The sequence below is a fragment of the Rhea pennata genome, chromosome 3 (assembly GCF_028389875.1).
Source record: "Rhea pennata isolate bPtePen1 chromosome 3, bPtePen1.pri, whole genome shotgun sequence".
NCBI lineage: Eukaryota > Metazoa > Chordata > Aves > Rheiformes > Rheidae > Rhea > Rhea pennata.
The window spans coordinates 67,875,237-67,901,744 of record NC_084665.1 but is presented as its reverse complement, the minus strand read 5'-3'; the positions used below and the strand labels follow the sequence as shown (position 1 = coordinate 67,901,744).

At 37.4% G+C, this 26,508-nt stretch overlaps 1 protein-coding gene across 1 annotated transcript in view; it reads left to right on the top strand.

Moving 5' to 3' along the window:
* Window positions 1-25,684, top strand: part of ENPP1 (ectonucleotide pyrophosphatase/phosphodiesterase 1) — a 59,972-nt gene extending 34,288 nt beyond the window's left edge. Inside the window, exons 12-25 of the mRNA XM_062572530.1 lie at window positions 1,427-1,535; window positions 2,782-2,913; window positions 4,132-4,163; window positions 5,268-5,395; window positions 6,505-6,574; window positions 9,579-9,666; window positions 14,364-14,539; window positions 15,093-15,144; window positions 17,994-18,148; window positions 19,505-19,640; window positions 20,701-20,781; window positions 21,890-22,022; window positions 22,807-22,963; window positions 23,856-25,684. Of these exons, the coding sequence (XP_062428514.1) occupies window positions 1,427-1,535; window positions 2,782-2,913; window positions 4,132-4,163; window positions 5,268-5,395; window positions 6,505-6,574; window positions 9,579-9,666; window positions 14,364-14,539; window positions 15,093-15,144; window positions 17,994-18,148; window positions 19,505-19,640; window positions 20,701-20,781; window positions 21,890-22,022; window positions 22,807-22,963; window positions 23,856-24,023 (1,617 nt within the window). The 3' untranslated portion in view covers window positions 24,024-25,684. The remainder of the gene's footprint in view (window positions 1-1,426; window positions 1,536-2,781; window positions 2,914-4,131; window positions 4,164-5,267; window positions 5,396-6,504; window positions 6,575-9,578; window positions 9,667-14,363; window positions 14,540-15,092; window positions 15,145-17,993; window positions 18,149-19,504; window positions 19,641-20,700; window positions 20,782-21,889; window positions 22,023-22,806; window positions 22,964-23,855) is intronic.
* Window positions 25,685-26,508: the final 824 nt, after the last annotated feature.

Below are 26,508 nucleotides of genomic sequence, written 5' to 3'. Positions count from 1 at the left end.
AAATATCCATTTATTTTTAACAAACTAAAGCAAAAACATACCAAAGATAAAGCTTTCAGTAACTCCAGAACCTTGTAGAATCCTACTGTCCTGAACTGTGAGAGGTTTGGGGGCATCTGATTCCTCAGTGCTGCTGTAAACAGTGAAAGGCTCTTGCCAGCTCCTCTTCAGATATGAACAGTTAACATTTTCTGTAAGAAAATGAAAGACAAATGTAATTCTGTAGTGAATTAGTAGACAACTAATTACAACTGCAGTGCAAGTAATATTTTTAAACTGATTATCGTTTGCTTTGGTTAATAAATGGATCTGAAGTTCTGTATGTCAGAAATACTCAAAAATAAACATTCTATGGATTTGTAAATGGTCTTTTGAGGAGCGACTCTCGTTTCTATTCACACTGAGAAAAGTTATTTATATTGTAGTTCCATTCTTTTCAACTAAACGACTGAATTTAAAATATATATTTTTGTTTTGTTCAATTAGCACATATTGAAAAGTAGGTCCAATGGCTGTACTTGCACAGTTAAATAATAGAGGTCTAGGAAGTGAGCCTGAACACCGAATCCATGATCTTTAAAAATGCTAATTTGTTATCTGTTTCTTTGGCTGTGTTGAGTCTTTTTAAACTAGCTCATTTTATGAGTAATATCCAGCCATGGTTTCAGAGAGATTTCCATCCAGAGCCACTCCCAATTGAAGGTCTGAGGAAGACTGCTGCAAGTTTGGCTTTATCTGTTCTGTACAGTCCTCCAGTACACTCCCATCAATGTTTGTGCTCTCAGACTGGTTATTAGTTGTGCTGTGATAATGCAACAGGCATCCTCAGTTTCGTACTTTAAATATCGTTCGGTTATAATGTCGTATCTGGTTGGTCATAACATCATTTTCAAATATTTTATACTTAAAGAATACATAAAAATGTGTACCTGTGTCTTAATACAGTGTGGAGCCCAGAGAAAATTGGAACTAAGAACAAAACAGTGTAGGTGCAGCTAGTCTACCATAGATGGAGGTAGCCCTAAGCAGTGTAGATGCTAGCTTGTCTTTAGCCATATAGATTGAGTCTGTTGTCAGTAAATGTACAGCTAAAGGGTTCAGAACCTTGAGAAGTGAAAATGGTGAAAAGGCAGGTTTGATAGGGTATTGAGAATGCTATATATCTCCTGTCCTCGCAGTTCTTCCAGTTAGTGTGTGCCATATGTAGTGTCTGTCACAGATTTCGGAGTTCCAGCATTGTTGGTCAAGTCCCCCGCTCTCTGCTTCACTTAGGTCAAGACTGCCTTCAACCTTGAATAGTCTACAGAAATAGATAATTTTTCAATGTTAGTATATACTGTTACATTTTAAAATCACTTTTAGAATATGTATTTTTTTACATTAAAGTGATTTGCGATTACTTTACATCCCTTCTTTTGTCTGGCAGGTCATTTTGGCATTACAGAGAGTGGACAGCATAGTTGGCTTGCTGATGGATGGTCTCAAACAACTGAACTTGCATAAGTGCCTGAACATTATTTTTGTATCAGATCATGGTAAATATGGTTGTATAAAATATATCAAAATTTTGACTGGCTTTTTTATAGAGTAATATTCTAAGCTTATACTCATGTCTCTGGTAGTGTTAAGGAACCAGCAAATGACTATAAACTACATTTTATATTATCAAGATGATGTTTGTAGATGAGATCAGATTATTTTCAGAGGTAAAAAGAGAGGAAGTAGAGAATGTAATAGAGGGATTAAACACTTTCACATTTTATTCCAGATTCCTCCTGCCATCATTACCAGCTGATGAAATAAATAATACAAAAAGTAAAAGTGAATTGAGAACAGTAGATTTCATTTTATTCTCTTAACTGAACTGTCACAGTGATGGTTTATGAATTACTGAAGAAATGAAAGTAAAAGCCACACTTTCTTTTCAATTATCACATCCCTTATCAATTATTACACAGCTGTGAATATAAAACTTCAATTTAATTCTGTAATAGTTTTTCTATATTTCTGTAATTATTTCTGTAATGAGCAATGAAAACATACGTATTTTACCAATCAAATTCTTGTTTTGCTGGGTTTTTTTTTTTCCAAACAAAATGTAAGCACATTTCCACGTAGCACAAAATTGACTTGCTGAACTTACTGCCACTGGATGTAACCCAGGCCAAACATCTCTTCAGGTTTAAAAAATACTTAAGAAATTAATGGAGAATAAGTTTGTCAGTGACTATCAAATGTATACAGTTCAAATTCAACTTCCTACTCTAGAAGTTTGACTCCTGGGAACTGATAAGGAATGTGTGTGTGTGGGGGGGGAATCCATACCTGCCCTGCTGATAATGTATTTCTGCAGGCATCAGGCTAAATGGATCTTAGTCTTAGCCTTACTACTGTTCTTAAGTTTATGTAATTTCTTACCCTTCAGAGAAGAAGATACATCTATTCAACCCTGTCTAACACGCTACTGGGAGGTTGGACTAGATGATCTCCAGAGGTCCCTTCCAACCTTACTGATTCTATTAATCTATTCATTTGAAGTATCTTTCTGAGCTGAAGAAATGTCTGATTGTGTGTATCTGTAATGTTTTTCTTCCATGCATATGAGTATTTTGGTCTCCTTGGATCAGATCTTGGGGCTTCTGATTTAAAAATAACAATAATGATAATAGACAGAAATTACATTTCTACTTTCTGTAGAACTTAAGTTACATGTCTCCTCAACAAGACTACTTTACACTAGTACTTTCATTTTTTTAAAATGAAATTTCTTTCCTTGTGCAGGAATGGAAGCAGGGAGCTGTAGAAAAACTGCATATCTAAACACCTATCTGGACAATGTTCAAGATTTCCTAATAGTACCTGGCCCTGCAGCTCGTTTAAGACCTAATAATGTTCCAGATGAGTATTTCTCTTGTATGTAGTTGCTAAACTAATTTTTGTTACTTAGCTATACACTTCTTTTGTTTTCTGAGAACAACTTAGGATCCACATATTTGATTAGTGTATCTGAGTGAAGTTTAACAAGGCACAGGCTTGACCGTGATGAAGGGGGAAACACTGAGTAGTACAACTGTGCTTTTAAAGACCATTTGACTTTGCATGTTTGGAAATGCCCATACTTGATGGCTGCAACTTGATTTTTTTTTTTAAAAAAAAAGATCAGTTCTAGACTTTGATTCATTATGCGTTGCCCCGTTTCAGGGGAACATACAATGTTGTTTACTTGTTTTCTAAATGTTGAATATAGCCTCTAAGTTTTTTAAAACTTCCTTTTTGTCTTAAGGGAGCTGGACAACAGAAATTTAAATTTGCCCTCAGTTGCTTTTAATTCTGTTTACTTAACTGCTTGATGCTGCTCCAAACAATTTTAAACAAACGTAGTTCCAGGTTCTCTTTGGAGAAACAAGATGAGGAAGCAGAAAATGAGTGTGTCTGTTACTACTTAAACATGCACTGTTTTCATGTAACCCTGTTTTGTAATACTGCATGTATCTGTGCAGGAATTAAGAAATTACCCTTGCAAGGAAACCAGTAGGTACTTAGTCAAGCACTGATTATCAGGCTCAGGGCCAGGATAACTGTGTGAAATGTAATGGTCTGTGTTACACAAAATGTCAAACCAAATGATGTAATGGTGCCTTTTTGCTTGTGTCTAAGAATTTGTGAATCTTGGATAACTTGCATGTGGCTATCTTTCTAAGGATGCTTGCCAGATAAAAATATTTTTCTGATAGATCTATTTGTTTCTTTTGGTTTAGAAGTTTATTAGTAAGCGAGAGAAACTCGGCTTTTGATTAGCAAAGCATTTAGCTGCCTCCTTGGTGAATACTTACATTTCAAATTCTTTTTCAAGCTGTAGCTAATATAGTGAAAATTTTTAAACTTTTAAGTAAGTAGCCAAAGAAAGAGGAGACTCTAGAAGAGATTCTGAACTAAAATTTCATAAAAGCAATAGTGTGACAGCTTGGTGATTGTTTTGCTCCACATAATTTTCATTCTAGAAAAATGATTTACTTAAGTTTAGAAATCATTTGCAACTAACTTAAATATTCCAATTATATAATATAATTTCATTTTACATATGATTTTTTTTAAACTTAGGTGACTAATTCTTACATATGATTCTTCCAGTTAATTATGAAGGCATTGTCAGAAACCTCACGGTAAGTATTGTCTTATATGTTGTTCTAGTTTAATTTCTTCTGACACTTACAGGTATTTTATGGTGTAAGCTGTTTGCTAGGCCACTTAAATGATGTTACTTCTTTGGATCAATGACCTTCTAAGTGTAATACAGGAAAACGAAGAGGAGAAAAAAAAAAGGAAAGAAAAACTAACAGTAGTTGCATGTGAGAGAAAGGTCAAAGTTAACACTAATAAGATGTCACATGGCTATCTGTGGTTGTGCATTAACTAATACTTTATTTTCATTTCTTTTCTCCAACGCTCAGCTAACACTATCATGTGTCATGTTGCACTTCAAAACAGAACTTGCGTATCTGTACCATACTGGCTTAGGGCCAAGGAAATGTAAAATATAGCTCCATTTCCTGGACAAGCACAATATTTGCTTGCCTACACCTTTTTGATAAGCAACTTTGAAAGAGAAGTTAGCTTAAGGAGTTTGCTTTTCTGCTGTACACCTGATCACTGTTCTCATCCCTGCATCACAGTCTATTATCCTGTCAGTTGTGCAGATACCACCATCAGTGAGAGCTACACAATTCTTATAAATTACTTCAAATTTCCACTATTACTGTTGAGGGTTGATTTTGTTTTGATTTTGTTTTTTTTGTTGTTGTTTAATGATTAATGAATCTTAGTGGGGGGGAGGGGAAAGTATGTTTGTCCTGGAGTGACCAGTCTAAAAGCCCTGTGTTCATGACTTTCTGTATTAAAGTTGTAACATTCTTACACAGGCTAGTCTCTTACCATTTGAATGTATCACATTGTTCTTCTCTAAGTGTAATACTTCATTAATTCTAAGCAATATTGTTAGGTTCTGTGCAATCATAATCTATAAAAAGAGTGAATGATGTCTGTAATCCAATATAATTATTCCTTTAATAACTGTTAAATTCAGAACTAGTCAGTTTGTTATTTAAATAATTCATACTTACATAAAGCACAGTATGACTCCAGATCTGTCCCGTTATCTTTAGTGAAAGTTGTTTTAAATTCTTTGCAGCTGAAGTGCTTTTTAAGATCTGTGCATGACGTAAGTTTGATTAAATGTTTGTTTTACATCTTTAATTTAAACATTTCAGTGCATAGACCCAAATCAGCCTTTCAAAGCATATATGAAGCAGTTTCTCCCGAAACGTTTTCATTTTGCCAATAACGACCGAATTGAACCGGTACATTTTTATTTAGACTCCCAGTGGCAACTTGCTAGGTAAGTTAACATTTTCAGTACTGATGATATGGCCAATAATTGTTTTCTCAAAACTTCTCTACTCCAAGTACTTGGAGTTCAGTGACAACTACTGAAGCCTGTTATTCTTGTTTTGACATAATGAAGGGACATTGCAAACAGAAATAATACACACTTTTCCCTACAGTTTGTGGGGAAGGATCTGTGAACAGCCAGTTCTAAATTTGGTTATGGATACACTCTTCTGAGTATGTGGGCAATGGCAGGTTTTGAGACACAAGTATCAGAAGGGCATATGTCAGGCCCTTCAGCACATTTTGGCATACTTTAGGAACTTTCAAAATGAGTCATGAAAACTCAGCATGTATGTAAGTAGTCTACTTGACTCAGTCATGGAAGTGATCTACTAGCATACATTGAGCTTATGGAACATAATGTTGTCACTAATTGTGTTACGAATTCTGATCAATGCACTTACAACATATGCCATCACTCTGGCAGTTGTAACTTTGTACACCTCTGTGATCCCACAGGGCTAGAACAATAGTTCTTTTATCGCATAATAATTTCTTTCAGACCATGTATTGAATACATCCTATTGCACATTTTCAACACTGTACAAGTCATACAAATCTGGCTAGGTTATTAAAACTGTACACCTTTAAGAAAGAGGACATAATATATATCAGATGCTGGGTTATTTTAGATTGTAAGATGCTCAGCTGAATGCTCTGAATTACATTATAGTGTTTATTAAAAATAAAAAAGAAAAATTAATATATAATGAAGTTCTCTTACACAGATGGCAGTGAAGTGAAAAACTGTTATCCTGAGAGCAGGTTTTCCTAATCCTAAAATCCTGAGAAAAAACATTTTGTTCATATATCATCTGATACTTGATTTTAAACAAATCTAAGATGGGCACTTGAGAATTCCTCAGGGATAGCATCTGCTGTGAAAACTGTCCTTCTGTTTTAAACGCATTCTCTTCTGGAGCTTACAGACTTTGTTTCCTACAAATAAGCCCCTGGAAAGTTTTTAGACAAACAGACAATGCCTCATTGAATATATGTTATACTAATATGATTTTTAACTTGTGATGAGTTATATAAACTGTGAATTTTCAATAGGAAACCACTTGAGATTAAATATTGCAAAGGTGGCTTCCATGGCTCAGACAATCGCTTCCCCAGTATGCAGGTGAGACTTTAAAGCTTCTATTATCTCTTACTTTTAACACACTTTTTTTTAAGTGCTCTACTTGGGGATTGGGATTTTTGAGACCTGTGACACTATGTAATTCCCTCTATTACTGTTATTGTGATAGTGCGGGGTAACCCACACAGGAAAAAATCCATTATGACAGGTGTTGGGCAAAAACCCAGCAGGACTTGTCCCAGAGATCTGACTGTGTAGGTGAGGGCATAAAGTCATGTCAAGCTGTTTCGTTTTTATGCTAGAAACAGGAACAAACAACTTAAGAATAGTTTTCAAATTCAGGACTTAGTATCACAGGAGAATTCAGGTTGAAGGACCTCAGGGGTTCTCTAGACTTAACCCCTGTCTCAAAGCGCAGTCAACTGTGGTTAAACCAGGTTGTTCAGGGTTTTATCCAATTTGGTCTGGAAAACCTCCAAGGATGGAGACTGCACAAGCTCTCTGGGCAGCCTATTCAACTGTTTGACTGTTGTCATGGTGAAAAAAGGTGTTTCCTTATACCCAGTGTGAACCTCCTTTGTTTCAATTTATGCCCATTGTCTCTTAATCTCCCACCATGTAGCACTGTCAAGAGCCTGGCTCTGTCTTGGGGACTCCATCGTAGGTACTGAGGGAGCTGCTGTTAGGTCTCTCTGAAGCAGCCTCTTCTCTAGGCTGAGTAAGGCCTTCTCCCTCAGCGTCTCCTCACAGGGCAGGAGCTTCAGCCACCAACCATCTTGTCCCTATGCTGAATTTGTGATGAACTTGTTTATTGGTGTCTTTCTTATAGTAGGGATGCAGTATCTAGATGCGGTGTAACAAGTTCTTGAGTAGAGAAGGATAATCACTTCCTTTGACCTTTTGGCTGAGTTTCTGTTTATACAGCTCAGGAAGCAGCTGGCTGCCCTTGCTGCCAGGACACACTCCTGGCTCATGTCTGGCTTACTGTCTGCTAGGTCCCCTGGGCCCTTTCCAACAGAGCTGTTCCCTAGCCAGTCAGTCCCCTGGCTGCTAAAGGCTACTCTGTTCTTCATGACCAGGATGCCTAAGACAAGAAATAACAAGCTTAAGTTGCTGTTAAGACGAGTTAGCTTGATTACTAGAAAACACTTTTTAACCAATAAAGAGCAGAATAATTTGCCTTGGAAGGCTGTAGAACTTCCATACATGGATTCTCTTTCAGAAATAACAAAATTACTATTGATTCTGTCTCTTGCAAAGGTTGACTAAAGGAACTCCCAGCTTGGCAGTTCTACTATTTCATGATAAAATATGTAACACTGTTTTGAGATAGCCCTGTCCAATAGACAATCAGTCATTTTTAAATTAAGAGCAAAGTCCTCCAAATCCCCTCTTTAAGATTAATGGGAAAGGATTATAGGATGTTAAACAAGGACTTGGGAAATATTAATCGAGAGCCTTTGTCAGGCCCATCCAATCCTGTATTCAATAATTTATCTAAAATTCATTTCATAGAAAGACATATGTAGTCCAAGTAAAGCATGAATTATACTTTAAATTATACTTTAAAGGCCTTATTTTTTCCATTTCTTTTACAATTATGTAGTGTTTTTAGTTAATGAAAGCCTTTATTAAATAATTTTGTTCACCTTTACAGACCTATTCTTCTCCCCCTTATACTACAAAGTAAAATCTGGTGGTAACGCATTAAAAACAACAAGGCCACATGATGCCACTGGTTTAGTATATTCTCTCTATTAGTATATTCACTCTGTTTCACTCTTAAATTTTTTCAGTAGGTTGACTTTATGCCAGATTTGGAACTGTCAGTTCACAGCATTGCTGCTTGGTCTTAAACCAGGTTTAGTTTATCCTTCTGTGGCTAGCATTATACTAGCATAATTTTATACAGTGTAATTGGCTAATTCAACAGAAATGAGACAGTATGTCCCTGCCTCAACTAACACAAATTAACCCTGAAAAAATTATTAGCTTACAGATTTTGGTTGCAGTAGTTGTAGAATGACAGCTGCCTGCCTTATATTTAAATCTTAAAGTTATAGTTGAGTTTAGCCTTTACCGCACAGATAGGAAATCTGAGACAATAACATTGCTTGCAGAGACTTGAGATTTTACAAGGAAGATACTGTAGAATGCAAAGCATCCATTGCTCATTCAGTGTCTTTATACCACAGATGATTGTAATCTCTTTCACTAAATAAGGAAAGAAGCTGAGTATTTCAAGATAAGTTTAAAAAAACATTGTCTTGGCAGTGGTTGAGTTGAAGTCATTGCTGCCCTTGCCTCCTTGCTCTTAAGTGAGCACAGATTCCTCCTGTATGCTAGTGCAAGCTTTTTTGTGGCTGCAGAGGAGCTGAATCAGATGAAAAAGAGCCATCAAAAAGAAAGTTTTTTGCGCTGGCTAAGTTCCTGGATTAAGTTCACTATATGGCTACACAATTGCTTGTGCCAGCACAGCTCAGGAAGTGACACAAGGAGAAGAATGAAGAGCTGCAAACCAGGGCTAGGAGCTGGGACTTTGCAATGGCTTAAGCCATTTAAAGCATCAACCAAACCAACAAATGTTTATGCAGCCTCAGATTAAAAGCTTCCAAATTGTTTACAGGACAAGAAAATGATAGTTATTTTGGCTCAGCATTTTCTATTAAATCTCTTAAAGTGATTTAACGTTAAGAAAATTAATTAAAATTGTTCAAAGGCATGGAAGAGAGCAAGGAACTTCATAAATGATTGAAGTCAACTTTTTCATAAATGACTGAAGCCAACTTTTTAAAGGTGACAATGAGTCAGAATGAAGTTTCCTAATATTTATTTACTACTATTTTTCATACTATTATTTAATCTTTTTTAAATACCTATGATTAGATATTTTATTAGAAAAATACATTAAAAAATTTTTTTAAGACAGACCTGCTTCTGACTTAATCCATGTTATGTTGCTAGAAAAAAATATTCTTGAAGTACAAGGATGTTTCCATTCTAACCTGTCTGAAAGAGTTCCACATTTTTTCTCTGTAAATCCTAGGCTATATTTATTGGCTTTGGACCAGGATTCAAGTTTCGTACTCAAGTTGATGCATTTGAAAATATTGAAGTCTATAATTTGATGTGTGGTAAGTGTAGTAGTCTTTCTTCAATAAAACATAATCTTTAGGGCATTATAAAATACATTTAAAATGAACATTTAAGTGTGTGTGGAAATTTGTCATTAAGGCTTACTGCTTATTTTCCCAAATAAAGTTGTTTGTATTTCTGAGGAAGATCCAACTTATAAAGGGCTAACAGATGACAGGGCTAGATACCTGTCACTCATGATATGTCTTTTCCATTGATTACTATTTATGTTGCATGGTCCCTAGCTTTTCCAAGATTAACATCTTACTAGCCGTTACTAAAACTGACTACTTTATAATCTTTCTGTCATCAAGAGGGAGCCATTTCTCTCTCATTTTGAACTAAAGGCTTAATTCAATATTAAATTAATCACCCAGATGACCTTATTTGGGCAGTGCAGTAAATAATAAGCACAGTAAGGAGTATAGGTTCAGCTGCTAGGCAGCTCATTTACAGAAATTCTGAATCGTGTGTCCCCCTCCCTCTGTTAATACATTTGATCAATTTCTTGTATGTTCTGTCATATTTTCATACTTGTTTTCTTTTCCTATGTTTTTAATTTTTAGTTACTTGATTTCTATAGACTTTTACATTTAAAAATTCTAGATTTTAATTAACATTTACTTGAGCCATTTAATAAACCTCCTCTCAAATTAATCATTGTCTGTGTCACTTGTTCAGTCATTGTATCTTTTAATACTAAATTTGGATGTTTCCTGGTCTATTTTCATTGTTTAATGCCACAGCTGTTTCAAATAGACTATTTTTTTTTGTCTGGACTGCAGGCATCTTACTTGCTAGTCTGTAGTCCCATGGCTTCAGTCTCATTCTAAAGCTCATTGTCTCTTCAGTTGCATAGCTGCAGTAGTCAAGTTTCCCGTTTCTCACAGTTACATGGGATCACAGTAGAATTCATAATTAATTTCTCTATCATGCAGTCTGCTGTGTACCTGATACTTACTGACAGCACTCTCCTCATTCAAATTTTATCAGATAAATATTTCTTGCTTTTTATGTCACAGTACAGTCCACTGCCTAGAGATACGGGTTTTCTCTCTGCAAATTGGATACCTTGCTGTTCTCCTTTACTTTCCATTCAGATACGATTTCCATTTCTCTCTATTCCTTTGACCCTTTTCCTTCTTCCTGTATTTCATGGTTTTCAAAAAGCCTATCGTGTAGTTCTGTCACTTCCTGATTTCATTTATTCTTCTTGAAGGCTTCACCCGTTTTCCATTATTTCCTGCATCCTTCTCTCTCTTGCCAGGGTCCATACTTGCTCTAATACCTGCTTCTATGAGAGACAGTATATTACCAAAAGATCTGATCCAGAAAGCACTTAATGGGAACACTGAATGTTTTTGAGATCATTTGCAATTTTCAGGTACTCTGTGTTTAAACATAATGTATTTAAATTCTTTGCTGGAATGGGAAACAAAGGCCATTGCCAAGAAGCCTGTGTCTTACACCCCTGTATGCTTTGCTGTTTTCTCCTGTCATGGTTGATTTCCTTGAACTGTCTCTCATTCTACCCTGTTTCATCCTGTATATACTGCATAGGAGGGGTAGAGTCCTCACTGGTATCTTGGTGCAGTAAGTTCAGTGGCAGGTCAGATATTTCAAGTGCAGTCACAGAAGTCTAGATTTTCTCCATTGTGTATGGAAAGAGTTGAAGAATATAGTGTGCAAAAGCCAGCACATTAACCATCTGATAGAAAACAGTCAGGTGAGGCCACTTACTAAACCTTTTCCTTTCCTAGGGCTTGGGTGCCTTCTTATGGACTGTGGGAAGGTACCTTCTTTCACATGTCATTTGGGACCCTTGGATCCTAAGGGACAGGCTACTTGGGAGAATTATGAGAATGCTGTCAAGAGTATGTAGAGATGTGATGAGGAAGGCTAAGGCCCATTTGGAATTAAGTCTGGCAAGGGATGTTAAGGACAACAAGTAGGGATTCTTCAAATACATCAGTAGCAAGAGGAAGACTGTGGAAAATGTGGGCCCGCTACTGAATGAGGCAGGGGCCCTGGTGACAAGGGATACAAAGAAGGCAGAGTTACTGGATGCCTTCTTTGCCTCAGTCTTTACTGCTAAGGGCAGCCCACAGGAATCTCAGAGCCTGGATGTGAGGGAGAAAGTCTGGAGAAAGGAAGGCTTTCCTTTGGTCGAGGAGGATAGGATTAGAGATCATCTGGGCAAACCTGACATCCACAAATCCATGGGCCCAGATGGGATGCACCCATGGGTACTGAGGGAGCTGGCGGATGTTGTTGCTAGGCCCCTCTCCATCATATTTGAAAGGTCCTGGAGAACTGGAGAGGTGCCTGAGGACTGGAAGAAAGCCAGTGTCACTCCAGTCTTCAAGAAGGACAAGGAGGGAGGACCCAGAAGCTACAGGTCGGTCAGCCTCACCTCCATCCCTGGAAAGGTGATGGAACAGCTCATTCTGGATGTCATCCCTAAGCATATGGAGGAGAAGGTGATCAGGAGTAGCCAGCATGGATTCACCAAGGGGAAATCCTGCTTAACCAACCTGATCGCCTTCTCTGACGGAATGACTGGCTGGGTAGATGAGGGCAGAGCAGTGGACGTTGTGTACCTTGACTTCAGCAAGGCTTTTGACACTGTCTCCTATAACATCCTCCTAGATAAGCTCAGAAAGTGTGGGTTAGATGAGTGGACAGTGAGGTGGATTGAGAGCTGGCTGAGTGGCAGAGCTCAGAGGGTCGTCATCAGTGGCGTGGGAGTCTAGCTGGAGGCCTGTGTCTAGTGGTGTCCCCCAGGGCTCAGTACTGGGTCCCATCCTGTTCAACTTCTTCATCAATGACCTGGATGAGTGGACAGAGTGCCTCCTCAGCAAGTTTGCTGATGATGCCAAGCTGGGAGGAGTGGCTGATACAGCTGAGGGCTGTGCTGCCACTCAGAGGGACCAGGACAGGCTAGCGAGTTGGGGGGATAGGAACCTCCTGAGGTTCAACAGGGGCAAGAGTAGGGTTCTGCACCTAGGGAGGAATAACCCCATGCAGCAGTACAAGCCGGGGGCTGACCTGCTGGAGAGCAGCTCTGCAGAGAAGGACCTGGGAGTGCTGGTGGATGACAAGTTGACCATGAGCCAGCAATGTGCCCTTGTGGCCAGGAAGGCCAGTGGTCTCCTGGGGTGCATTGGGAAGAGTGTTGCCAGCAGGTGGAGGGAGGTGATCCTGCCCCTCTGCTCAGCCCTGGTGAGGCCTCATCTGGAGTCCTGCATCCAGTTCTGGGCTCCCCAGTCCAAGAGAGACGTGGAGGTACTGGAGAGAGTCCAGCATAGGGCTACATAGATGATCAGAGAGCTGGAGCATCTGCCCTATGAGGAAGGGCTGTGAGAGCTGGGCCTCTTCAGCCTGGGAAGAGAAGACTTGGGGGGAGGGATGGGAATCCTATCAATGTCTATAATTACCTTTAAGGGAGGGTGTCAAGGGGATGGAGCCAAACTCCTTTCAGTTGTCCCATGTGACAGGACAAGAGGCAATGGGCAGAAATTGAAGCACAGGAAGTTCCGTCTCACTATGAGGGGGAATTTCTTCACTGTGAGAGTGACGGAGCCCTGGCACAGGTTGCCCGGAGAGGTTGTGGAGTCTCCTTCTCTGGAGATCTTCAAGGCCCGCCTGGATGCAACCCTGTCTAACATGCTGTAGGTGACCCTGCTGAGCAGGGAAGTCAGACTAGATGATCTCCAGAGGGGCCTTCTAACCTTACTGATTCTATGATGATTCTATGATTAGAAATCTTGTCATCTTCTCAAAGCAAAAACAGCTTCAGCTGGTGGGAATGACATGAACATACCTGAGTGTCACAGTGCAGAAAAAAGTGTGTGCTGTTCAGACACAGAAAAAGGAAAGTTGATTTCTGAACTCTTGTGCTCTAGATGAGTGATCTGTCCATCAAGCTTTTCGATAAAAATGTGTTTCATTAGCTGCTGTATTTTGAAAACATTTTATTTTATAAAATTAGTATGAATATGAGTGGAGGAACAACTCCATGAATCCTAGTCAGGATTAAGCATGAGTTAGGACTTGATCTGTTTAGCATCATGAAAACATCTAAAATGCAGCTCTTTAGTTGTTTGAATAAAATTCATGTCAGAGATTTAACTTTTGTGAGATACAGATGAAATAGAGGTACAGATTTGTGAGTTAATTGTTAGATCATGCTTGTGGATTTTGATGCTTAACAATTCCAACCTAAATAACAAGTAGAACCTATGTCCTACCTCTTATAGCTTTACTCTGTAGTGATAATTATTAACTGAGGCTTATTTATTAACTTCCAGATAATTAAAAAAACGACCCCCTCAAAACTTAATTGTTTCCTAGCCATCAGATTTGTGTGCCTGAGATTCACTTTCTATCCACTACTGCAAATTCAGATGCTACAAGTTCATTTCCTGTTAGATGTTAGCCTCTTGCATTTTTTTCCTGCTTGTTCTGTCCTTCCTTACAAGTAGTAATTACCATCCTGAGCCCTAACTAAGAACATATGTGCTTCCTATTCAGAGGGTTATATTACTTTCTCTTTTGGCTGATATTAATAGCAGGCAATGCAACATTATTGACTCACTCGTACCTGTAGCAATCCATAATTGTAATCACAGTTTTGATTGTAATTCAGCAGTGTGGCCTTTTTCATCTTGTTAATGTTTTTTGAATTCTTTCATAGATTTGCTTGATCTGAAACCAGCCCCAAACAATGGAACCCATGGACGCCTAAACCATCTTTTAAGGAACCCTGTTTACACCCCCCACCACCCCAAAGAAATAAGCCATCCTTCTGAATGCTCAGCTGTGGGGCAAAAAATGTTTTCAGTGAGCGTTGGCTGCTCCTGTAAGACTGCTGTAAGTACTGGAATGATTGAAGTGTGGAGCCAGGGGTCTGTGTTGTATTCAAACAATGAAACTGTGGATTCCCTAGTGTTTGTTTACCCTGCAACTCTCCTGTAATGGTTCTGATCTACTACTAATTGGTATCAAAATCAGATCTTTGCATGGATTACTGGGGGCTAGTTGCATTTGTGTATTCTTTTTTGTCTTTTGCTCATGCAAAGTCATGTCCAGCTCTGAAGAGTCTGGAAAATGCTCTAGAAACCAACTTTTGGGGGGAAGATATTAAGTTCTTGCTTTCTTCGCTTAATTACTTGGAAATTTCCCTTCTGTGAATGTGTTGTGTGTTTGGGCTGTGATATTCAAGATTGTAGATTTGTCTGTGACAAAAATTTGTCCATGGTTCATCTACAGTAGGCATCAGTGATAGTTCCATGTAGGGATAACTTGCAAGACAGACATGTTACATTTGTTACTTTACTGTAAGCATAATAATGGCTGGTAATGTGCTTTATAAAAGATGTAGTAGAATCTCAGGGTGTTTTTTTTTTTTCTTTTATAATTATAGAGCTTACCAGTACAGGATTTTCATCAACGTTTAAATCTCAATGCAACAGAAGGTAAGAATTTTAGATAGTAAAAGAAAATGATAACAAAAATAAAAGAATGATTAAGATGTTTGATGTATAAACTTCTCAGCATCTCAAGTATGTGAGTAAAAGTTTCTTTAAGCCATTCCGTAAAACTGTAGCTCTAGTATATATTAGTGGTTCAGATACAATCCTATGGAGCTGTTTGTTTTAAAACAGATGCATGCATATTTGTCACGTGTTATCTGATACATTTGAATTTTCTAGCAGTAAGTAATGAGCATTCCAGCATGGGAATCAAAAGTGGTGTATGTCAAAGTATCTGATGAGAAACCCCTGGCAGCATACTTTTATTGAAGCATAAAGAGTATTTTACATGGTCTGGCAGTGAAGATCTGAAGTTGTTGCTTGTTTTACTTACTTATGCTGCATTTCCCTCCTGTGAATATACACATGGCATGGTTGAGCTGCAGGTGGAAAGACTGTAGATTTGCTTATTACTCATAAAACAAAATATGCTATTCTGAGCATGAAGCAGGTAAGACAGTAAGTAAATTATGAAAACTGTAAGTCAAAATGGAATGTAGCTCTTGCTGCTAGTATCTCAAAAGATGAAATCAAGATGATTAAGTTGTCAGAAAGAATAATAGGCCGACATGGATCTTGCCATGTGTTTATTCATAAAACCTTGTTGTTTTTTTATGCAAATAAATTCTGTATTTGGCTACATCCAACTATAGCTCACTATTAAGAACTGGAATTACATGTCAGCTGCAGGCAGAATCTGTCAGTTGCTGTTTATTTAAGGCTTCTGTGGATTTGTATAGCTTGTCCTGGCACAAAAGAGTGGTTTAGAGTCGTCTTGAAACTTTCTCATGAACAACAGGACACTGTTTTAAAATGTATCCCAGAACTATCATAAAATCTTTCTTTCAGTGTTGTAATGCTCATGAGGACAACAAATTGAAATTCAGTTAGCAAGATATAGAAATGTGTGCTTTCACTTAAGTGTGGAAGTAATTTTACTGAACTTGACTGTCTATGCTAATAACTAGGTGGAAGCCTGAGTGTGTTCCTGAACTCAGCCTTGAAAAAATATAGCAAGGCTAGGCACATAATCATTCTGATTCCCTTTTGAAGACATATAAACTTTAAGGCTCTTATCCTAAATTTTTTGCAGACAGGAATTTGGCTTGGATCATCAGAGAGAGCTGACTTAGCACTGGTCTTGATAGTAGTGATTTGCTTTTAAGTTGCATAAACTGTGCATTTGCCAAAGAGATATGAAAGACATTATCACAGACAAAAAAATTACAGTTAGCGGCCAAAATACTTCTTAAAATTATTTTGTTATTAACCTTTGGATGCATATTTTCTTAGTGATTTTCATAGTTTGACAGCATATAAGAGCAATGAAATATTAAATGCATTTGTAGTCTCATTAAAAAGTAAAGTGTTGGCCTTTTTCCTTATCAGTAGATAAATAAATGTCATAGTCTTGACATTTTTTGTGGTGTGGAATTACTGTGAAATAATTTTCAGTATTCATTATTTTAAAAGAGTAAAGAATTGGACTCAGTTGCCTTGAAATTATAGAACTACATAATTTGTCGGTGGCAGTGATTTATTTAATGGAAAATACACTTTGAAGGCCTTGGTGTCCTTCTTTATAACTCCAATTAGAAACATTTGGCTGAAAATTTTGGCATTTTCAACAGAAAAGTAGTATTTTTATTATTTTGAAATATTTTCGTGATGTGCTAGTTTTCCTCAGAGTTTTTATTTTACATTGGAGAACTTAAAACTTGAAAACATTACTTTTTGTTTATTTCCAGTTGGCAAAAATTAAAATACTGAGTGTTTTGATGAAACTGAAATCTACTTTAAGGGGAAAAAAAAGGCTGAAATTTTCTGCTGATGTTTTTTGACTATCATATATAATTGCAGGAACGTGTGTTTCTTATGACTTTTTTTCTTAAGATACGGTATTGACCCTAAAGTAATTCTCTTGCTGAATCTGCTTTTCTCTTCTGCTTCTGTCTAACGACTTCCCATATTCTGATCCCACGTAGCTTCTTTTTGATACAGTTTTAAAGGAATGTCTTCACTCCTCCATTGGATGCAGTAGTTGGCTAATGAATGTAAGCAGGCAATATCCTAGACACTGCTGCCAGAAACCCTGCATGTCTGTGTGCGCATCTGTACAACTGTGTTGAGTAATATCGTACATAAAACGTCTGCACATTTCTTTTGATATATGCAGACTTAAGAGGTTTGATCTATGACAGAAGTAGAGGAAGTAAAGTTTTTTGATTATGAATAACAGTTACTCTAATGCAAGCTCATGCACACTTGAAAATCTAACCATTATATTACTGTATTATTTGCTTAGATCTCTGAATTTCTTAGTCCCTTAAATGTTGCTTTTATACACAACTTTTGGTTTCCGCTAAAATAAGCCTTCAGCAGATTTCAAATCTCATCAATTGTTTACTTTCCCACCTAACCATTAAGTAAAGGTAGCTTCCACGTTAAATATTTAAATAGAAGCACAAACTCAGTTAAGACTAACTTTGCAACTTAGATTCGTCTGCTGTTTTAAATGGCAACATGTTTTATTTTAAATATGAAGTTCAGTCCCACAATGTAAGTTTACATGATAAATATCGTTATTTTACTGTATACTGAAATGTTATTTAATATATCGCCTTATCACAGGAATAATACCTTTGATAAAAGAATGAAACTTTTTTGTTCCATTACTTTGATTTCTTTGTTTGACAATTGGAAATTAGGGCAAAACTTAAGTATACGGAACAGAAAGGTGCTTAACAACCAGTATATATTGAACTTGTAACAAACATTTATTTTTGTTCCAGGTAAGAAGATAGAGAAGCGTACTTTGCCCTATGGACGGCCCAGGGTTCTGCAGAAGAAACATAATTACTGCCTCCTTTACCATTACCATTATGTGAGTGGATACAGCAAGGATTACAAGATGTCTCTGTGGAGTGCATACACTGTTAACAGAGATGTAAGTATCTGAAGGAAGGTTAGAAGCAACCTTGAAAGGGAAAAAGTTGAAATGTCAGTTATTCCTAAATGCCTGTTACTGCTGCTCACAATATTTTCTCCCTGGGAACTATCTAGAACCCCAGGGGATATAAAGAGGATTCTTGTATGAGCTTCTCTTCCTTTCCCCGTATTAAAGAGGATTGGTTTTGACTCCTTCACCGTGCTTGAGGTGAGCTGCAGTTTCGCTTCCTGAGCCAAGCAGATCCAGTAGGAACACTGAGGAGCCTGGAAATCCCTTGTAGCCATAAGCATTAGTACAGAGACTCTGTGAACCTACTTGGCCGTGTAGGTCTGCTGCAACATGCTGCCAATGCTATCCTTAAAGTCTTGTCTCAATACAAGCTTCATAGTCTCAAAGCAGAGTTCATGGTGCAGCAAGACCCTTTGGAAAAGATAATCTCTGGGCTATCTAGAGTCATTCATGCTTTGATCCAATTGTTCTATCAGAAAATTTTCTTAGTGGGGGGAAAAAAAAAGCTGATGGAGAAAAATCTGGCCTTTGCTGTCCTGAACCTTTTCTATGGTTCAGAAAGATATGCATGTTCTTGCAGAACACTGATCTTATGAATGAAAATTTTTCGGGTAGCTTTTCCCATTCAGAGAAAAATTAGATGCCATATTGTGTTTAAAAGAAATTAAAATCACAGAATTGGTATGGTTGGAAGGGACCTCTGGAGATCATCTAGTGTGACCTCCCTGCTCAAGCAGGGCCACCTAGAGCATGTTAGATGTTCTATGCTATGCAAATGGTAGAGGATGCTTTTTGATTTGATTACTTGGGGGTCATAAATTTTAAACAATAACTATTATAAGTAAATCAGACTATACTGTAGCAAGATTTACTTGATCCTAGATATCTTATGAGGTTAGTGGCACAAAGCAACTGGTTTCTTTAGCAGGTTACATGGTGGCAAGAGATGGCTAATATCTGGCTGCCTTTGATTCTCAGTCTTGAATGAATGGGTATATTTATAACAGATCAGATCATGAAAAAAAAAAATCTATATTGTAAATTTACTTTGCCCCCACAACTCCTCCCTAGTTGTGATCACAAGTATCTTTAATTGGCACATCTAGGTTTCCTTCTGAAAGGAGTTCTTCCCAGCTCAACAAAAACTCTGCAGTTCTGTTTGCTTTACTTATAAAATATATGAAGTGGGATGCAGGTTGTTTTCCACCAGGAAAATATGGAAGCAACTCTTGCACCTTACAGTTAAGTCTCTTCATACTATTAAAGGCATTGCAGCTAAATGTTTAGAATTTTGTTGTCCCGCACATTAGAGAATTACTGTGATACTTTCTTATCCTTCTTTAGGACAAATGGGTTTCAGCTAAAGAAGATATATCCAGCTGCTTACACAAGGATGTTCGTATTCCTTTTAATCATAACCAGACATGTTCATTTTACAACAATCATCCTCGGCTAACCTATGGATTCCTTTCTCCTCCAAGTAAATACATTGCCTTCCTTCTACAACATATCTGACATACAACATATCTTATATAATTTCCAATATTGTAGGTGTATTCTTTCGTAGGTGTTCCTGGTAATTAATTGGCGTATGAGGCAGTGATTACTGAATTATCAGCTACATAGTCCACTTCCTTTAGCAGCTCACTTTAGCATATGAGAAAGAATAACACTGCAAACAGTTGGCAGGATGCCTGAGATCCTTTAATACTTCATGAAGTTTATTAATGTGTCAGATTTTGAAAGTAGCATCTCATAAAAGAAACTGGAAGGAATGTGTATACATTGAGACAAGTCTGGCAAATTAGCAAATTGCAGTTCACTTCATATGACAGGCATTAGCTGGAACTATCCAAAGTAAATTTTGAGGATACTTCCTCAAATTAAAAACAGCCTTGATAAAGTTTGTTTCATATTTGAAATATGCTATTGTATACTACATGTGGTCTTCAGTAAATTGATTCAGTGTTTAGTCTGAAGAACGTAGATCTGATTCTAAAACATCTTGAAAAATGTTTAGCTGTTTAGAAGCATTTAGAACTAAATTGTTTCTGAATTGTTGCTGACCTGATATGGGAGCATTTTACATCGACTTTACTACATAAAGTACTGAGTAGTGGATAACTTAAACATTCATTTCAAGTTCAAAAACATAATTTGTAAAGTTCAGATAGAACTCATACTTCTGCACCTAAATTCTGCATTTAGAACACCTTGGTTGGACACTCATGAAGTGATTTAGAGATTAAGGAAGGAGGTGAAATTCAAAAGCCTGTTATGATGTTTTTAAATCTCATGGAAATGTGTCCATTTTATATCTGACAAGTGCTATTACAGTTGCTGATGATGAGATTATTTTATGTAGGACCTGATTCAGCATGTTCTGAAGTTAACACTTAGACCTACATCAGCTTTGAAAAGGAAAGTCAAGCCAGTCCCACCTTAACATTATTACACTGATCTTCAAACTTGCATGCAGTTGGCATTTTCATGCTCTTAAAGTAACAAATCCAATCAATTAATTACTCTTTTATTTTTAGATTTGTTGACAGATGCGAAGGAACCTCACTATGATGCCTTACTTACCAGCAACATTGTGCCAATGTATCCTGCATTTAAAGGTATTGCATTTGTATGCATATTAATATGCATGTTTCAGTGCAAGAAACTACTGATTTTGCTTATTTCCAAATCATGCAAAGGATCCCTGATTCAGTTGTTTTTGTAAACTAACACCTCCTCGGGCTATAGACTCCTTACATCAGTGCAAATTTCCTTGAAGTGGGATCGTCAGTCTTTTGAAAAATGGCTCACTATTGTGAGCACGTTTTCTTATCATTTACCTCATTACACAAAAGCCTAGTATAAACATCCTCATTTAATATCTATAGCATTTTTTGTTCACATTTTCCTACCTACACAGGGTTTTATACAGAGAGTTTCTTCTGGAGAACTCAGTTGCCAGTTACATAATTATGTGCGATAAATTAATTTCCAGTTTAGAAATGTCTCCAAAACTCAGATGATTTTCCGAGAGGGAGTCTATGGTCTCAGTTGCTAAGGAAACAGGAAAATAATCAGGTCTCTGTTAGAGAAGCTGGGGAGACCTGGGCCTACTTGAATGAGAGTGAACATGTGATGGTGGACTCAGGGAGTTCAAGCATATTTCCTGGGAAAAGAAGGAGGAATAAATATGGCACTTCCTCTGGGCAGAAAAGATCTCCTTTTGTGTAATGGAGCAGTGGTCCACTCTTAGCCCTAATTAACGATGTCATAGAGATAAGGAGAGATTTCAGGTAAATCTAAACTGAAGGACTCAGAAATACTTCCCAGCTTTGGAAGTAGGGTTACATACTCGTTATCTCGTTATCCACGTTATCTCGAAAATGAGACAAGATACAGGCAGGCATGGTTTTCTTTCACCTTCTTTTCTCTACCCTCTGCATGTCTTCGTTTCCGTGGAAAGAAGCCCAAGATTGCAAGGGAGTCTTCACTGTGCCTGTCAAAAGTCAGGTCTTTGGCTGGGGTTGCTGCGAGACTAGAATAGCGAGAGATAGTGCGGTGCATGCTGCTGCTCAGTCAGATGAAGCCTTTGAAAACTATGAACATCTGTGTAATTTAGTTTTGTAGCTTATCATGTCTGTCTGTATTCTACTGGAAACTCTCTGCAGTTATTTTAACAGCTTCTACTCTGAGATGATGCATGCCTCTTCCATTATTGTGTTTCAGTATTATGGAACTACTTCCATCAAACTCTGCTGCCTGAATATGCTGCAGCCAGAAATGGTGTCAATATAGTCAGTGGTCCTGTGTTTGATTATGACTATGATGGGCTCTATGATACCCTGGAAAAGGTGAAAAGGTACTAATATATCACATTCTAATGCTTTGCTTCTTTCCTTCATTAGTGGTCACAAAGTTGTTAGGATCGTTGTTATCAAAGAAAGTGTGTTGCCAAGATGGGGCTCTTGGTAAGTTATATCGGTACAGAGAGAGACAGTCAAATGGCCCTAAACAGATACAGAACTGTAAAACTAAGAGATCAGCTACAAACACAAAGAGAAAAAACAACCTAGAAAAGTGGTATCCTGAAACCTGAAAGTAAAGTGTAAGAGAAAGAGTTGTATCAGGAGTAATGTCTGTTAGCCTGAAATCTTATGACATTGCTTCTAGAAGCGGAAGCGGCAGGGGCTTATCCTTAGTATTGTGGCTGATACTTCCTGAGTCGGGGTAGTATCACTATAGTGAACAGTGGGCTCTGTTTCACTAAGTTGTCAGTACAAAAACACTAGTTACTTCCAGTGAGCAAAATTGATTCAACCTCAGATAATTCAGACTGAACTCTCAACTGTCTGCTCTAGATTCTTATATGTTTTTGTGAAATCAGCTTCTCCCTGTCATATCTTTTGAAACTGATTTTTCAGATCAGTCTACAAACCAAACCTGATTTGTGAAATTGTGATCTAGGCTACACCATCAAATTTGGTTATGGCTGGAATTTTCCTTCCAGGCCTAAGTTTTCTTTAAACTGAATGGTCAGGTAAATTACTAAAATCCATCTGCTAGAGTATAGCTAATTACTGTGTCATTTGTTCTTTGTGTAAGTGCGATTTGGTAGATTTACAGAAAGATATTTTGCATTTCAGACACCCTGGTAATTCAGAAGTTCCGATTCCAACTCACTACTTCATTATACTGACTAGTTGTAAAAATACTTCTGAAAGTCCTTTGGAATGTGAACAGTCTTTAGATACCTTGCCTTTCATTGTACCTCACAGAGAAGACAACAGTGAAAGCTGCACAGTAAGTAACCTGTTCAGTTCCCATATACAACTGAAGCCAGACTCAAGCTTGTTTTGCCTGTATATCAGTGATTAAACTGTTTGTTTTATGTCAGCATTTTTGAGAGGGAAGACAGTATTTTTGTAAACAGAATTATTTTGAAATACGTATACGTGCTTAAAAGTTAAAACAAGTTTCCTGCTCAAAAAGCAACATATATAGCTGGAGGGGCTGAGTCAGTGTTTTGAGAGAATCAATGTGATACAAGCATAAATTTTTGTAGCACAAATATCCGGTCTTAACAGCTGAGAATGGTAAAGGGTTTCTGGAAGATGTATCATCCACAAAGAAAGTTTAGTGGTAGGCCACGTGCCTACTCAGAAGGAGAAGACAGATACTCCCAAAGAAAATCAGTTACTTTTAGTTCAAATAACTTCACACTGTGTGATGGGAACACCAATAGTTATGCTCTGTGTAAACCAGAGCAAAACGTGGAAGGTGTGCTCACCTGTGCTACAGAGAGCAATTACACAGGTCACTGCCCAAGTCAAGCACAGCTCTCAGCAGTAATTTTATAACTTCCAGAGATGGTGGATAGATGTTTGACTTGACCTGGCATTTCTCACTATCAGCAGCTGCCATCAGTTGTGGTTGCCACTGGTAGTTGCAAGTTTTGTATACTCAAGAAAGTAATAGCAAGTACTAGAAATTTAAGCAAACTTGTAACTGTTTAGAAGCTAATGCTCTCTACTACTTGGTTTTTCTTTAGATATTTGCCACCAGTAAGAGCTTTCTGTCTGTCTTTTGTCTTTCTGTCTTTGTAAAGCATTAAAATACCTCTTGCTGATTGATTAAATGTATGTCAAAGAAAAAAATTGTAAAAAATTTTTCTTTTTCTCTTCTGTCTCAAAAGGATGGCAAGTCTGAGTCCATGTGGGTTGAAGAGAGAATGAAGTTCCATACAGCCCGGGTCAGAGATATAGAATTACTTACTGGACTCAGCTTCTATCAAGACAGAAAACAGCCAGTATCTGAAATTTTACAGTTAAAAACATATTTACCAACTTTTGGAACAGTCTGATTTTTCCTATGGAATGATGTTATATATTTCAAAACTGATCTATAATAGACTGTTTTAATTAATGCAGACATGTTTTTGAAAATAAGCTGGAACATGTATTGAGAACTCTTGACCAAAATGCCAGTAGGGAGGATAGTGGGCATCTCATTTGTATCTCAGGGATTCCTGATGGGACTATGTACAATATAGGATGACAGCTCCTGTCATTCCCACTTGAATGTGGTAAAACTATGTCCATTATTAAATGCTACCAGCATTTGAACATAATAATTTAAGACACTGAGGAGAATATCTTTTACATGCACTGGAGAGGAAGAAGTTTATAAATCATGTATTATGATCAATACGCTACTTTAAAAATAGAGGTAATTGGCAAATATCTTACAGTTCTAAGAAATAATTACATTCTCAGTGACTGATGTATCTGGTTTCCTGTGAAACAGGACTTACATTCTAAGCTTTGGATTTCTTAAAATAATGCGGCAATATATTGAGGTTAGCAGTAAGATTCATGACCCTTTGCCAGCATGGGATAGACTTCTAGCTGAACAAGCTGTTGTGTTAACTAGGAAGTATTAAGATTTTGCTGTCCTCTAGTGGCTCCAGCACTGACTGAGAAGTTAATGGATATTTTGCTTATGTTCTATGTGCATCATCAGAATGAGTAGTAATGTGATGCATCAAATCATCTGGAAAATAATAAATTAATTCAGGAAAATCTCTGAGCTGCCAGAAATAATTATATTCAAATTAAACTTAGAATTGGTTAAGAGATTTTGCTTTCTTGAAGGAAAGATGCCTTTTCAGACTTGGTGCATGATTTTGTCATTTGTGGTTTTGATACCCCATTTTTGTCAAGAAAATAGATTTTTGCATTAAGATTGCTGCCTTAGACTGGTAGGATGACCTGTAGTTTTACTCATCACTGCAGTAAATGCCCAGAGGACATTCAGTTGTCCATTGGCAGCAAATTATCCTAGTTGTGTTTTCAGCTGTTTCTTTAGTGCTATATCATCCAAATTCCAGCTTATAAAAGTTACCTATTTTAAATGCAGACACTGCCAGATGCAAATCCAGAAAAGCATGTAATGAGCTTTTTGGGAAGACATCAGGCCACACAGGCAGCTGCTAGAGGCACTTAGATGTATAGGAACTCCCTTCTTTTCCAGTACACATGCTATCACTGTTGCAATTTACCCACGCTCTCTAAAGCTGATGAGCCAAGATTGGCTCTGTTATGTATAGAGTTTGGCATAGTCAATTACACATTTATATTTTGCTCATTTGAGAAAAGAAAATGCATCACACACAAGTATGTTAGGAGAATGAAGCGCCTGTATCTGAGTACTAAGCCAGTACAGCTATCTTAGAGCTTAGTCAGGAAACGTTGATTGGATTCAAAGCCTACTGATGTCAATGGAAGTTTTTCTATTAATGTCAGTTTGAGTGAGCTGAAATCCTGGGACCATTTTCTCTTTTTAACCGAATGCATTTTTCTTGATCTTCTGTTACAAACATGATTTTTTTTCTAAAGTAGTTTCACTGTGTGAAATTTTAAATGTGTTGTAGCAACCTCACGTTATGACATGACTGTGACAGCATTATTCAGTATAACTGCTTTGTGCCATTGGCTTTGTAATAAAAACGTCAGGAAATGTATACTGTTCATGAGACTTTCTGTACCAGGTTCTACTGGCTAGTTAAGTACCAATGCTGATATATGATACTCTATTTCACTTGGTTTTTTTTGGTTTTTTTTTTCTGGGTTTGTTTTACTCCCTCTCTGTAAATTGGTTATAACTTCTTTTCCTCTAATTAGAATGATGAAGTTAGATTCACTACTAGGAAACTACTAGTAGGAGAGGAAACTAGAAGGAAAGATGGTCAGAAATCATGCTGAATTGTGCCCAAAATAAGATGTGGTGAATTGTTCCTGCAGCTTCCTTTTGTCACAAATAAGAGCGATCAGTAAAAGTAGCATTTACTAAGCCTGACTGTGGAGAAATAACTACATTGTCTGACCTTCTGTTAGCAGATGGAGCTTGGGAGAAGGAAACAAATGCATATGTAATAGTGGGAGTAATACTGCCATTAAAGCATGATTAGGACAAAGTAGTAGGAAATTGGTCATCTCAAGCCCTTTCAGACTGAAGTAATTCCTGACCATCAGACCTAGTTTCATTCAAGAGCTTGTGAGGAGTTGCATACATACATCTCATTTATCAAAGTTGTTTTTGTTTTTGTTTTTTTCAAATTATTATAGAATAAAAATCTAATCCAGGAGATTCATACCAGTATAGCAATGAATTGGTGAAGTGGGAGGAGAGGTTTGCAAAATGTTGTTAAATTTATCTGTGTTCAGTAGATGATCTCAGCTCTAATAAAAAGACCAATAACGTCTTCAGAGAAGTGAAGCAATGCTGATTTCAATTAAAAGGCTTAGCTACCCTAGCTTTTGTGTAAAGGTGGAGTGGGATAAGTTTTA